Below are 15,550 nucleotides of genomic sequence, written 5' to 3'. Positions count from 1 at the left end.
CTAGCTCTGTAAAATCCTGGCTGGGTAACTTTTGGGAAGTTCCTAAACCATGCTTAATAAGAGAAGTATTGCGTCCCGGGATGGATTATAAGAGCCTTACCCATACCTAATTTAAAAGAGATTTGGAACTTTTGAGTCGACAAGATTTAGAATTTTGGACTTTCAGTTGACATTGTGATGGGATGAGACTTTGGGGATCTCGGGATGGAGTGAATCTACCTTGCATGTGGGATGGACACGGCTCTTTGGGGGGCAAAAGGGCAGACTGTGGCAGGGAGAATAACACCCAAAGACATTCATACCCTAATCCTCAGAACCTAGGAACATATTACTTTACAGGGCAAAGGAGACTTTACAGACATGACTGAGGGTATAATCCAGAGACGGAGATGTTCTCTCATCATGAGAGTCCCTCAAGGTAGAGAAGGGAGAGTAGGATAGAATGCTGAGATGTAGGACTAAACCTGCCATTGCAAGCTTAGGAGATGGAGGAAGGGGATCCTGAGCCAAAGAATGCTGGCAGTCCCCAGAAGCTGGAAAAAAACCCCAAGAAAACAGATCCTACCTAGAACCTACCGAAGGGAATGCAGCCGTGCTGACATGGTGATTTTAGTGCTGTGAAAACGTCAGACTTCTGAGCCACAGAGCTGAGGGAAATAAATTTGTGCTGCTTTAAGCAACCATGTTTGTAGTAATGTACTACAGCACCAGTAGAAAAACTTTACAGTATTAATTCCTAGGAAGTCTTATGGAATTAAGTTTGTTAGTACAGCTAAACAACTTACAATACATAGTGTGTAGTAAGCACTCAATAAATGTTAACATCCTTCTCAAAATGAGAGGAAGCTAAAATGTAAATAATTCTATGAGATAGTGTAAAGAACATAATCAATGACCTATTTAGAAACTATCTTCAAAGGACTTTACTTTCTAAATTTCCAGAGATGATAAACTCCAAGGTTATGACAGATATTCCTAAGAAAATTGGCTCAAGTAGGGGCAGCAAACTCAAATGCATGTGGGCTGTGCAGGAAAACAGAAATAAGGGAAACAGGCAGGTTGGGGCCGCTGTAGATTGGAGGGGTGGCCCCATCTAAGGGCAGATCCTAGCCTAGCCAACGGATGTCAATGAAAATGCAAGGCAGGTCCAATGTTGCCAGATACTTCAAATTTTCAAGAAGCTGGAACTCTATACCTTCTATGAAATCTCCAGTTTTTAAATGTTGAAAACCAATTCACATTGAACGCATACAGACCCACATATAATTTCCAGGCAAACTTCATTCAGTCTATGAGCTGCATTAGGGCCAGAGGCCCTCAGGTTGGTATCTGTGGCCAATTAGTGAACACATGTAAAGCCTAAAAAGGTAAGCTGCTTTTGAATGCCTTTTTTGGCCCTCTCATATTCTTAGATCATAAAAGCATCTTTTGTAGTACTTGTGGCAGTCTACTTAAATCTAAGGAACCAAGAATTATATGAAATTCTCATCATGTGAAAGAGAAAGCCAACTTCCAATTGTGTTCAAATCCAATTTTATTAAAATTACTTGGCAATTTTTGTAGCAGTACAAAGTCTTTGACCATGACCACTGGACACACTGACATGAGTTTGTGTTTCTGGTTTGTTGTGGGCTTGGGTACTTTTCTAAATCCTCTGCCCTTCATTTCACTACCAAATGGCAAAGTACCTTAAGTTTCTCTATCTACAATACCCTATGATTTATAGAACAGGAATTTGTAAAATAAGATTGAAAAAATAAAATCCAGATTCAAAAAATTCTCTTCAAATACTAGAACATACAAAGTATATTAAGAACATCCACATTTAGTCCTCCAAGTAACAAGGTGGGCATCAGATGTCTGTGGTTTCTTGTTTTTATTTATTGCTAATTACAGTTCAGAGGCCAAAGTGTTTCCAAAAGCTATAAAAACCTTCACTGACTTTCCCAGTAGGGTTCCAATGGATTTAGAGGATGAAACCAGGAGAGTACTTGATTTGGCCTTTAAAATCATGAGCCTTCTCTTTCTATAGTGGGATTTTTCTCCTGTAGTAGCTCAGGGCACTATTTGCTTACTTAATGCCTTATAGTTAGCATCTGCCTTACAGTAGATCTAAGTATTGGCTTTATAAAGTATATTACTGGGCTGCAAATGGTGAGAGGCCTTCCTGTCCAAGGCAAAGCTTTCAGTGGACCTTAAAGTAAAACCTCAGAGGGTCTGGTGCTCCTTAGTTGTTCTCCAGAGATCCAGAAGTTGTCTGAAAGAAAGAAAGGTGTGTAAGAATCTTTACATGAGACATTTCAGCTTGTTTTAAGCAGTCCTGCTTTTTCAGCAGTGAATGAAAACTCAGCTATGGCACTGGAGCCCTGTGGTCTCGTTGCTGTGATAAGAGTATCTCTTGGGGATCGGAATGCAGAAAACAAAGCAGGGCAGTCACGTCAGAAAATTCTGCCCCAGCTTCTCTCAAAGGCTATACTTGATGATTCACGAGGATGGTTTTCAGGCTCTGTTTTCATGCATTGTCTATTTCTGGACGTTCCAACTGCTAATTAAAGACCATCCCACTAAATGGCCAATTTATTTCACCAGAGATGGAAGACTGCCATACCACATTACTGTTGGTTGCCTTATTATTTTAAGGCAGAAACAGGTGTTCCTCAAGGGGGACCGTACTATAGTCTACTCTCATTTATTTGTGGTCTAAATAGCATCACTACTCAAAGAAAAAGCAACTTGGCCATCAAAACAGGCAAGTTTTTTTAATTTATATCATCAGAAAAGGGTCTCAACTTTGCAAAGGTTAACTAGGCAAGTTATTTGTGTTGTCCCAGCGGGTTAGACCCATGAACACTCAGTCACAGCAACAGTGCTTACATCAAATAATATAGTTTTCACTCATTTCTCTAATAAATGAAAAAAACCCATTTTCTTTAGGAATACATTTTGAAGTTTCTCAATAAACAATTCTTCGCATCTAATTCAAGTTGTTTTATAAATTGAAAATATGGTTTCCAAAGTTAAAAGAATTAGGATATAAGGGGCCTTTCCTCCAAGTTAAGTTTCATCTCATTCTTCAACTCAAGAATCCTTAAAACAAGATATTCAAATAATATCTAGAATAAAAAAAGCAATGCATACAGTAATGTTACCAACCCACAAAGTACTTAAACCTAGGAGAGAGAAATGATACTTACAAATGCAGTCCTGATTCCAAATTTGCTATGGAACGTCATGGTGACTTTGTTTTTATGTCCTGTTCTTTGATCAAAGGCATGGCATGTATCAAAAGGCGGACTGTACAAGTGAAGACTCACAGCAGGTTCTGTGTGGCTAGTGTTCTCTACTCGATGTAAGCCAATGGAATCTAAACAATATCCAAGAAGGAGGGAGAGACGAAGGAGCTTAGACGACAGCTGCAGGTAAAAATTTTGTCAATCACCTAAGATGACAAATCAATTTTATACATAGGAATAGAAATTAGTTAGAATTGAACTTCCAATTAAAGACTGTAAGCTATGTGCACTCTACTCTTTCCTGAAAATCCTCTACAATTGCAGTAAAAGAAGAAAAAAGGCATCACCGTACAAAGATAATGGGAAAAGAGAAAATATTAATAAAAATTTGAAAGTTTGAAAGTAGATGGATGGCTTCTCAGAGGAGAGAAAGCTAAATCCTCAGCTCCCATGGGACTGCCTGATTTATGTCGTAAAACTCCCAACAGCTCAGGAATTGGCAGCACAGGTGCTTCTGGAAACGAGGGTGAAGATGCGGCTGAGAATACAAGAATTGCAGTGGTTACCAGGGGAAGGGGGTTTGGGGGTGGGCACAGGGGGTGAAGGGGAGCACTTATGTGGTAGCAGACAAGAAATAATGTACAAGTGAAATTTCACAATGATGTAAACTATTATGAACTCAAATAAAAAAAAATACAAGAACTGGGTGGAAGCTTTTTTAAGTAGAGTCTCAAATCCCTTTCACCACTTCTACTCCTTCCCCCTGAAGAATTCTTAAATCTATTCTCTAGAAAGAGTATAACAGATGAACTCAGGATTGGTGAATGCCAGGTGAAAAACAGGTGACTTATGCGAAAATTTACACATCAAATGGTAGGATCGCTGCTTTCTTCACCACCTCACAGCTAAAACGTTGCAAGACAGGAATTTTTTCTCCAGGCAGGAGATGAGAATCAGCTTCTCAGGGAATCCGATCGGATTGCCATTGGTTGTCCCTCAAAGAAAAAGCTCTGCCAAATTATCCTAGAGTGAAGTCCAGCTGACAAACACCATTCACGAGTTCAGAGCTACCAATTAACTTTTTTGTCCCTGGTTTTTAAATATTAGCACACAGCCAAGGCCACCAGATATTTGAGCAAGGCCTCTCGTATGAAAGACAGAAACCAGTGCAACCTGAAAAAAAGCAACTTGAAATAGAAACTACTCAGGAGAAAACTAAAAATAACCTATTAATATCCTCAGAGAGATAAGACAAACTACTATAAAAAGAACCAGCAAATAAGACTTTCTAGAAATAAAAAAGGGGATATCAGAAATAAAATATGAATAGAAAGTTTGGAAGAAAAACTGAGGAAGATTCAAGAATAAAAGGACAAAGACAGAAAATAGGAAAGATTAAAAATTTATAGGAATACTTCAGGAAGTTTAATATCTAAGCAACATAAGTTTCAGAAATAGATCCAAAAAAAAAAAAATCAAGGAAATAACTTGAGAATATTTTCTTGAGTGGGAGGACATGAATTTCCAGACTCAAAGAACCCACTGAGTCCCCAGCACAATGAATGAGAGTCATGAAACAAGGTACATCACTCTAATACTGGGGACAGAGAAAACATATCAGAAGATCTCGAAAGTTTCTAGAAAGAAAAAATAGGCTTCATAGAAAGATTCAAGAATCAAATGGCACCAAACTCTCAACAAGACTGGAAACTAAAAGACAAGGGATTACTTCATAGCTCTGAGAGAAGATGATTGCAAGGTCATAATTCCATATCCAGCTAAATTATCAATCATGTGACAAGAATTGAATATAGAACTTTTTAGATATATGAGGTCTCAAAAATTTACTTTCCATGAACCCTTTCTCGTAGAGCCATTGGAGGATATGCTCAACCAAAACAAGTGCATGGACCAAGAATGAAGCAGACACGAGATCAGGAAACTAGGGGATCAGTAACAGGAGAGAGCAAAGGGAAAGCCTGGATGATGTGAGGGGACTCCAGGATGACAGCTGAGCCCCGGCTTAGAGATCAACCAATCCACACTGAAGCAGGTCAAAAGGCCCTGGGGGAGATGTCTTCAAGATCAAAATAAATAAAGACAAAATGCTGGATTTAAAAAAATATGTTGAGAAGAAATTTATGCCGTTAGGAGAGAGTTTGAGGACTAATTAAGGAACTCATTGTAATTAGTGTAGTTAACGCAGGCACCTAATTTGGCTTAATGCTTTGATCTAGCTCCACGAGCTTGCATGATAAAGAAGAGCAAAGCCTAGAAGCAGAAGACTTAGTTTCTACTCTCAGCTAGAGTAGCTAGCCAGGTTACCTTTGAACAACTCACCATTTCTAGGATCTTCGGTTTCCCTCATTTCTAAAAATGGGGCCTAATTCTCAGATCTGCAAACTCTTTAATTCTATAGTTTGTTGCTTTCATAATATATTGGCTTATGCACAATCTTGAATGAAAGTTCAATATTCTTAAGAACCGATTGCCCTTTATACAATTACTTGTTTCTCCAGTTGCAAGTACATACACCACCCAACGCATCTTGGACAATCCTGCAAGCAAAGACCCTGCAAAAACTAGTCACCCATCCTTTACAGAAGCCCCTGAGGCTCATGTCTGATCCCTATTGTTAATAATCCCAGCATTATTATTATTTTGTTTTTTGCCTCCTTTCCTTTATGCCCATGGTGTACTCTCTGTCACAGTAGTATTAGATCTTTCTTGGTGATACTAATGGATGGCAGTTTGGTCTAGTCCATGTTTACCTTCTGCCTATTACAGTAGGTAACTTGCTCTCCTCACCCCCGTTCTCCGTTTCCTCTACCCTATCTTGCACACTGCTATTGAGTTGATCAAGATATTCCCAAATAAAATTCTGTTGACCAAAGCAAACTCTTACTTTAAGCTGGTCTTGGAGGTCCAGGACCTGATCTCACTTTCCCTTCCACTACTTCTGTTCAAGCCCATTTTTCCTTCTTCCCTCCAGCTAGGTCATTCCTGAATAGTTTTCATTCTTTGCAATGATTGTACCTTCTTCACTCATGCTCTTCTCTATACTTGAAACATCCTTCCCACTGATCACTATCCATCTGCACTCCTATTCCTGCATCTATAAAAATCAAACGTTGAAAGTTTGTGGGTTCCGATCATATGGGTAATTAGTCCACAGAAATATTTATCTTATCCTACCCAATATTTTACTGACTGGCAAAATTTCCCATAAAAATCGGAATTTCTCTTCTACAGAAAAAGAAATCAGGATGATCTTTCTGGAGCTGGGTGGCCATTGTTGTCCTCTGAGACAGTGTGGCTTGCACATACCAGTTCTCCTAGCCTTATTGTCAGCCTGTATCACTCACTTACCTTACCTGCTTGGCTCCTATAGGCTTTTGTATTGAAGACCCTTGAAAAAGCTTACCTATTCTTCAAGATCTGATCTAGTTTCACAAAGACGCTGTGACTCTAGATGAAAGTAATTATTCTGAAAGGCTTTTGGCTTTATAGTAAGTGACAGAGGCAGCAAACCTGTTCTTGGAACTCTGGTATGCCTTATACATATAGCCTCCCTTAAATAGGAGTTTCTTGCTATACAAGAAACTAACACCTTTGTGTTATATGAATGGGGGAAAAATTTTTCTATACAATTTGACCTTTGTAAGTGGCTTGCAATCTTAAACTAATGAACAAATTTAGGCCAAGTATCAAGGCCAATACTGGACTTTAAGATAGAAGAACAAAAAACCTGCTTTGCCAGAAAAATCTCTGTAATAACTTATTTTATAGAAGTGGGATAGCATCCTGATTAAGATTACGGGCATTGGGGTCAAAGTGCTTGGGTTCAAATCCTGGCTGCCATTTAAATGCTTTTAAAAGTGACCTTAGACAAGTTATTTAATGTTCCTACGTGTTGGCAATCTCATCTGTAAATGGCAATAAAAAATAAGTCTTAACAAGCTTTTTGGAAAGTGATTATCCCTATAACCCCTTTTATGAATACAGACATGAATCACTGCCTCTCCTGAAAAGCATTTGCCTCTCCCATATCGCACTAAGGGGAAAGAAGGAATTCTTGGTAAGAGATCTAAAAATCACTGCTAAATAACAAGCTTTGCAAAGTTTCCCTAGAGAATACTCTTTTAAGTATGCTGTATGCATTTTAGAAAAACAGGGACTAGCTAGCATTCTTAATCACTTACAAAACATTTCTTTACATTTTCTAACACAAAGACCAGTATTTCCAACTTGGCCTCAATCCTTTATTAAAAGACTCTACTTAATGTAAATTCATATTCTAACTGTCCTAAGATTTGGCAGGTAAATGACTTTTCAGTGGGCACTAATCTACCTGTATATGTTTTTAATAAATGATTCCAATCCAGATGCAGAGCATTAAAAAACAAAACCCATTGTTTTTAGGTCCTTTCCCAAGTATTTGAAATCATGACTCCACGATCCAAGTTCTGTTGCACACATGTAAGAAAGCAATATTTCAGATGGGAGTTCAAAGTTTTTCCCACTTGCCCTCAGAAAAAGGTATTGGATGTTACCATTGATGTAGGCACACTGGTTTTCCCTCAAGATTCTTTCCGACTTCTTGGTCATCTCATTGGATTTTTTGTCAGGCCAGGCAAATAATGTCTCCTTTAGATTTCCCTGTAGCATCTTCAGAAAGCAGTGGGAGTCGGTGTGATCATGGATACTACTATATAGACACAAAATGACAACTGAACTCAGTGGATAGTCCAGGATCCAGACCTACAGTAACAATTTGCCCAGAGCTTACAGTTGCACACTGTCAAAAGGACATCTCCTAGGCCAAAATCTATTTCAGCTGGATTTTTATATGTCATCAATTTATAATTCAACATTGTTCCGGGCAAAGTAATAAAAAATACCATCTTCCATATCAATGCATATAATGGGTACAGTTTTGCCACATACCCCTACTAAAGAACAGTTAATTTTTTTAAACCTTGCTGTAATACTAGTTTGATAACAAACACAAAACCAGCAACCTTTTATCTTCTTCAAGACATAGTTTCTTTTTTTGGTGAGGAAGATTAGCCCGGAGGTAACATGTTGCCAATCTTCCTCTTTCTTTGCTTGAGGAAGACTGTCACTGAGATAACATCCTGTGCCACCACAAGATGTCTGGATGAGCTGCATATAGGTCTGCACCAGGGATCCAAACCCATGAACCCCACACCACTGAAGCAGAGCGCATGAACTTAACCACTATGCCACTGGGCTGGCCCCAAAGATATAGCTTTTAATAACTCAGTTAAGCTGGGCTAGAATTTGATTATAAAACTACATTAGAGAAGTTTTAGAAAGGATAAAGGTAATCATCTATAATAACTGCATCATACTTAACATTTAGTTTTTTCCCAGACTTATTCTCTTTTCTCCTTTCTTTGGGGAATAAAGAGTATGTGTATGCGTTACTACCCTAAAATTATACAGTAGAGTATATATAATGTCAGCATTTTATAGATTTAGAGTACCCTACCTATGATAACCTCTCAATATTGGTGGGAGAAAGTAAATTGGATCTGGGGAAAGGATTTATTCATGTAATCTTAGAGTAAATGGTATTTAAGTTTACTAAGTAGTACTAGCTGTAGGGTTGATTAAAAGATACGAATCTATATACATTATTGGCATTTATTTCATATGTTAAATTCTATTAACCCATACATGTATCATAAGAACTTGTTTCCTAAATCCATGGAGCCTAGTCATACTCTTGACATATAATTTGTTTTCAAAAAATATTGAGAGAATGAATGAAAACAACTCCATTCCATATGATTAAGTAAATGTACTCTATAAACCTAACTTTCCAAAGTCTTGTAAATTCATGTTTCCTTTCTCCCATCAAACATGGGTCTGGATTACTGTTTTCACCATTCTCAAAAGACTGAGAAGGATCTGTTTAAAGAGAGAACAATACTCAATTGGTAATAAGACTGGTAAATGTGTAAACTAAGGATAAATTAAGGAACCAAGTCTCAAAGAATCGGTATTAGTTTAACTTGCCTTATCCTATATATAAAGAAAGTACACAATTAACTTGAAGTTGAAGGAAACTTTCTGAATTTGTGAATTGTTTTTCTAACTTCAAATGTGGACGTGTTGGTCTTTGGTCTCACAATTGTTTACATACGTCAAAGCACCACAAAGGTCAAGTTTTAGCATAATTCCATATAAAGCTTAAATCCATAAAAGATAGAGATTAAGTTAAATTGGTTATCTCCTTTGATTTACTACCTATTTTGGGGAACTGTTTTGATATGCAGGGGTATGCCTAAACCCCTCCCATGAGAATTTCTGTTGGGATTAGGGGACACTGTAAACAAATAATTATAAAATGAGATTTGTCAGTGCTCGCAAAACTTGTTGCCAGGCTGGCAGTGTACTTTTCATATGCTGGAATAGATACTCTAATAAATATCTGCAAATGAATAGTCGTATTACCTGCCATGTCCTTCACCCCAACATAGAATCATTAGATTAAATTTTCCATTTCCTTGATCCACAAGATTTCGGGTATACCTAAAAAGAATGTATTCAGAAGTTTGAATTTGGTTGAGGAAACAAGCACTGAGAAAAATCAGTGTGTCACAAGTAGCATTCATTTACAAATGTTAATATTTCTACCTCTAAGCAACTTTGTGGTTTTCTAATTAGAAACTCAGCACAAATGAAAAATATTTTGTCACAGTTCACTTTGGACATTTCTCTATTTTGAATCACTGGATTTACAGCTGTTCAGTTTTAATTAATGGCATTGAAAAGGCAACAGGAAAAGAAAGCACATTACATGATTCTCCACATGACAGCCTCAAACTGATAAAAAGAATAAAAGCTTCTCACAGAAGGTATTTGCAAACTGCACTACTGCTCCAGGCAAGAATGTTACTACTGTTTTGTTTTTCCCCCTCCCTTTAGCTAAACCACAACTTGAGAAACAAGATTTCACTAAATAGCTATTCTAGAATTCTCTTTAGTTTTACTATAGCCCAGACACAAACCCCATTCAAAGGCACTCCTAAGGAAAAGTCTTGCACAAATAGGGTAGGGGCTAACCTAAGTACCAGAACAGACAAGCTACATCAGGGAAGTAAATAACACTCTAAACCTTTCAGAGTGAGAAGCCAGGTAACTGGCAAAAAAAAAAAAAAAAAAAAAAAACAAACCCAAACCAAAACAACTACAACCATACCACTAGGAAAAAAATTCAACTTTAATGTTTCTATTGGTTCAAGTGGTACTATTGATGCCATTTAATTAGCAAAGTTTGATAATTATGACATTCATTTAGACTGTCATCATTAAGGAAAGGACTCTTTACCCCATTTTTGGGGTAGTGTTTGCTCACAGGGTCATCTGTTCACTTATGTTCCATATGCCCTTTCCTCCCCTCTCCTCCTCCAGGCTGGAGGCCAAGTGCGGGCAGACCAGGGTCACTGAGGAGTTGATTAGTAAGTGCTTTTTAGATGTCAGTCATCCTGATTGTGCAGCCCTTTCTACCCTTAAGGGGCTGTGCTGTGTGCCTTTCATTCACAGTCAACTCGGTTCCTGCACCAGGATCCTACTTCTCCCTTCCTCAGTCTTAGGGTCACCCCTCTTGCTTCTCTGGGGCTTCTTCCAGAGAATTTACTGTGTGGCCCACACTGGAACATAGTCTATCTTGGTTCTTCTGCACTGGCCTTCCCAAGGTCAGAGACCAGAATCCTTCACAATGCTAGGACATCTATTACACAAAAAAACACTATCAAATTGATTTCTGATCTCCCATCTCCCTCCTCTCCCTTCCCCCAACTGGCCACCCACGACTGGATCCATAATCAGCTGTGCCTCAGGCACCTGTGGAATAGGTCCAACTGGTTGCATTTCAGATGGTTTAAAGCTTGTGAATCAAGAGGTATTCAAGGCCCCTGGAAATGCCCTTGTTCTAAAGATTAAGAGCTCTTACAACCTAGCTTCTGGTTAATTAATTTCACTTGGTCAATAATATATTCAGACAGAAGAAAACTATTATGGCACCACGTCTGCAGGAAGTTTAGTAGTGGTTTGGAGTGCCGGCTCTGGAACAATGCTAATTTGAATCCAGGGGCCGCTACGTGATAGAAGTATGACTTTGTGCAGGTAATTCAATTTTTTTACTGCCTACCATGCCTCACCTATAACACAGGGGTAAGAACAGTACCTATCTCAGAGAGCTGTTGTGAGGTGAATGAGTTAACACATGTGTAAAGTGCTGGGAAGAGCACCTGGTCCATAACAAGCCCTCAATGATGTGGAGTTAATGGCAAAATTAAAAACTCGACTCTAGTAGCTTTATTGGCAACCACAGAAGGACCTCACCGTAAACTGAGCTGATACGAACCCAAAGAATTTCCTAGAGTCACTTGTAAGTGAAAAATGGGATCCTAAGTAGGCTTCACTTTTTAATTTCAAATCCTAAAATACAGTTGAAACAGCCCTTGGCCACAAAACCTTACCAAGCACACTGCGTGTGTTTAGGTGAGATGACTAACAAACCGCTCCCAAGGAAAACAATCTTCTCTTTCTTCTCCCCCCCCTCCCCCCGCCCCTCCCCTTCTCTCAACCCTCAACCCAGCCAACCACAAAACCTGAGGCGCAGGCTGCCCTTCGGAAAAGAACCTCTCACCCTTCAGGGGTATTAAATTTTACTTCTATTCCTAGAGGATTGGTAGAGAGACTAAGTTTTACTTAATCACTACGCGGAGGCTGCAAAGGACCCAGCCCACCGGGGCATCACACTCAAGCACATCTGGGAAGCAGCGAGCTTCAATGTACATTGCAGGTCCTCAGAACTGAGGATAACAGAAAGCCTATGGCTTGGGGGCTGAAAAAGCAACGGTCGTTTAATTCGCGAACCTGATAGTGGGTTTAAATAAACCCGCAGTCCTGGAAGTTAAATTGGTTTGGGAGAGGAGCAGTATAAAATGAAAAACAGCAGCTCACAACCCCAGGAAGTATTTTATATTAGCAAAAATGCCTGTTGGCAGGTGCCTGGTTGCAGGCGACCGAGAGCGAAGCGATGGAGAACTGGGGTCGGGGAACTGTGTCCTCCACCTTCAGCCCTTTCTCCGGATGGCTGATGTAGCTCTCTCCTGGAAGCACCCCTGTGCTTCCTCAGGGTGGCGGGAAGGGTAGACCCTGCGTGTGTCCGGGCCCCCGGGTCTCCTCGCATCTCCGCGTCGGAGGCGAGCGATCGCTCCAGAGGGCAGGGGACAAGCGGCGGTGTGGGGGCGGAGAGACTGACGGGCGCAACCAGAACAGAAAAGCTTGCAGCCGCGCAGTGGCCTCCCCTCGGGGAGCCCGCTGCACTCTCAGGCCAGCGGCCATCAAAGCCACAAGGATCCACCTTCGGGCCAAAGCGCGGAGCGCGGGCCCGGCCGCCCGCGGGCGAGGAGGCGCGGCGCCGCGCCGCGGGGCGTGAAAGGCTCGGGCGCAGCGGGAGGGTGGGCGCAGCGCAGGCCGCGCTCCCTGGGCCGGACCCCCTCCCCAACGCCCGCTCCTCGGTGGCAAAGTCGGCGCCCGGGGTCCTCGGCGCGCGGGGCTAGCGCGCGCTCACCTGTACTGGTCGAACTTGGCGTACACTGCCCACTCGGCGGGGTCGCTCTCGTAGGCTTCCAACACCGACTGCACCTCCTCCACGTTGACCTCCTCGCCAGCGAAGAGCTGGTGCAGGATGCGGATTAGATCGGCCAGGGTCCGTGGCTTTAGCACCTCGGTCTGCTCCATCCCTTGCGGAGCTGGCGGCGCGCGCTCCTCCCTGCTGGGCTGCGGTGCTAAGCGAGCCGAGGAGCTGGGGGCGTGGGGCCTTAGTTGCGAGCTAGACAGCTAGACACACACAACCCCTAAACGCTAGAGCGCCACAGCGTACAGAAACCCTCGGCAAGTTATCAAGACTCCCCCGGCGGCGGGGAGGGTCTGGGCTGGCGTGGGGGGGAAGGGCGGAGGAGACACGCCGCGCACACAAATCAGGACCAAATCCGCCGGGCTCAGCCTCCCGAGCCCTTTTAAGCTCTCGGAGTCAGCGGGAATGTACCAACATCCCTCGGAGGGTGGGGAGAGGCGGCCAGCGACCCGAGAACGGAGGCGGAGGCCGCGAGAGCGTGCGGGCACGGCCCCCGCACGCGGCCCCGGCTCCCCGAGCACCGCAGCCAGCGCGGGAGTCCGCCCTCGCGTGTCCGGGCGCTGGCAGGGGGCTGCGCGCAGTCTCTCCCCTACCCGACCAGGGCACAGTTTGGACGCCCATCCCAACCGCTCTCCCCGCGCCCTCCGCTCCTGCTCTGAGGCCCCTCTTGGCGGCTGTGGTTCGCGACGCTAGGACGTAGAAAGAGGGGGTCAGGAGAAAAAGACTAAGGGGAAACCGAGGAAGGAAACGCAAGGAAAGGGACACTTCCTCCCAAATAGAGGTGAGGAATTGCGAGCAGGTCGCGAAAGTTGAGGATGGATTCCATTCCCAGGCTGGAGAGCAACTCTTTTGTCTATTGAAACTATCCATAACATGCTCCAGGCTAGGTGAAAATAAGTCGAAGACTTCCCTTTAAAAATTTTCAAATGTACTATACTCAAAAGTACATTTTGACAAAGGAGACTCGAGTCTCGAGCAAGACCAGTGAAACGATGGAAGGCCAGGTGTCCCTCTTTGATCTTAAAATCAAACATTTCCTAAAAAATATTCAGTGCAAAGACCTGGTCTATCAATTAAAGGTGAAAAGAAACGCTATTTTTTTGGCTTCCAATTTAAAGGGTTCTAATGACGACTTAAATCCTTTATTTGTAAGCGTGTGCTTGAAGGGGCCTACTGGTAATACATGTAGGGAAACGCATTTCTAATGTTGTGCATAGTACTTAGCACGCTTGGAGAACACAAATTAGTATGAATGAAAATAAGGAAAATGTGAGGGACAAAAGAAACGCAAGTATAGAGTCCTTCTTTCTCATTATAAACGGACCCAGGGAATTTGGATTTAAATTGGTGTTTTTTCCGACTTTGCTTCAATGTATGTATGTATATATGTATATGTGTCTATCATATAATGTATATATCATAAATTTACTTGTGCCACCTGAAGTCTTATTTTAAACTGATTACACTATAAGTATTCTAACATTGTTGTTAGGAAGTAAAAGGACAGTTTAATAACCATTGTTCAAAAAGGGCTGTAGGTAGAAAGCACTCCAGAAGCCAACCTTTCGTGATAAGTGTTGCAGAGAGGTGGTTGATTATTTTGGGAGAGTAACTTGTACACTTTTCATTATTTACTCAAAATTATTTTTTTCTTGTCAATGTTTTCTATTGAATATCTTAATTACTTCATTTCAGCTATTCTAATCCTTGAATATTTGGGATGAACAACAAAAATCAAACACAAGCTTAACTTCTTTGTATTTCATAGTGGAGTACACTTCTCAAAATCTTTTGGACAATTCTTTTTCTATCTACTCTGGCTCTGATTGACCTTCAAAGACCTGAAGAATCTTTGCTAATACAGCCATATTCACACATGCACATTCCTCACCTCCCTTCTCTAAACCCTTTCCTGAACAATTTTATTAATCACTTCTATGTGGATGCCTCCCACATCTCCTGATTTTATATGCTGAGAGCAATCTCTGTTTAACACCTTTTGGCACCTCAAATGAAATATATTTAAAATTCCTTTCAAGCATGCTTTTCAAGTCCTGGAGGTTGTATTTCTGCAATGAGGCTACCCAGGTTTAAAAACCTCATCCATCACTGCCTCCTCTTTCCTTGCTTCTCGAGACCTTTCAACCAATTGCTAAATTTTCTGTCTCCATATCGTTTATGTCTTCTGAGCTTTCTATTCCTATTGTAACGCTACCTGTTCAAGCCTCCATTCTATTTTGGCTGGATTCCTGCATTGGCCTCCTAAACTGGATTTCTGGATTCCAGCTTTCCCCATGTGAATCCTTTATGCAGAGCTTTTGGATTAATTACCCTGAAGTGCAAACTGATGATGTTTCCTGGTCAGAAACTCTCAATAACTCTTATTTCGTACACACTAGGCTTGCCAGTCTGGCATTTAAAGTTCTCCATGTTTTGGCTCTAAAACACCTTTTTCATCTTTCACCCTTTACTATTCTTTATAAATGTATCTTTCAGCCAAAATGAATTAGTCACTATTTCTGGTGCTTATCAAATCCATTCTCTGGCTTAAGCTTTTCCTTCTGCCTAGATTCTAAAAGGCCACTTCAGTATGTCCAAATCTTACCTTAAGGTCTTAGCCCGAGTGCTCTCCTCTCAA

General features: G+C 41.3%; 1 protein-coding gene across 1 annotated transcript; it reads right to left on the bottom strand.

Moving 5' to 3' along the window:
• Positions 1 to 1,516: 1,516 nt before the first annotated feature.
• On the bottom strand, positions 1,517 to 14,062 carry CDO1 (cysteine dioxygenase type 1). Its single transcript, XM_008513891.2, has 5 exons — positions 12,847 to 14,062; positions 9,717 to 9,794; positions 7,787 to 7,941; positions 3,195 to 3,364; positions 1,517 to 2,257 (listed from the first exon to the last, which is right to left on the bottom strand). Exons 1-5 carry the CDS (start codon positions 13,014 to 13,016, stop codon positions 2,228 to 2,230), a joined length of 603 nt encoding a protein of 200 aa, XP_008512113.1. The 5' UTR covers positions 13,017 to 14,062; the 3' UTR covers positions 1,517 to 2,227.
• Positions 14,063 to 15,550: the final 1,488 nt, after the last annotated feature.

The sequence above is a fragment of the Equus przewalskii genome, chromosome 13, assembly GCF_037783145.1.
Source record: "Equus przewalskii isolate Varuska chromosome 13, EquPr2, whole genome shotgun sequence".
Taxonomy (NCBI): domain Eukaryota; kingdom Metazoa; phylum Chordata; class Mammalia; order Perissodactyla; family Equidae; genus Equus; species Equus przewalskii.
This window is presented reverse-complemented; position numbering and strand designations above follow the sequence as displayed.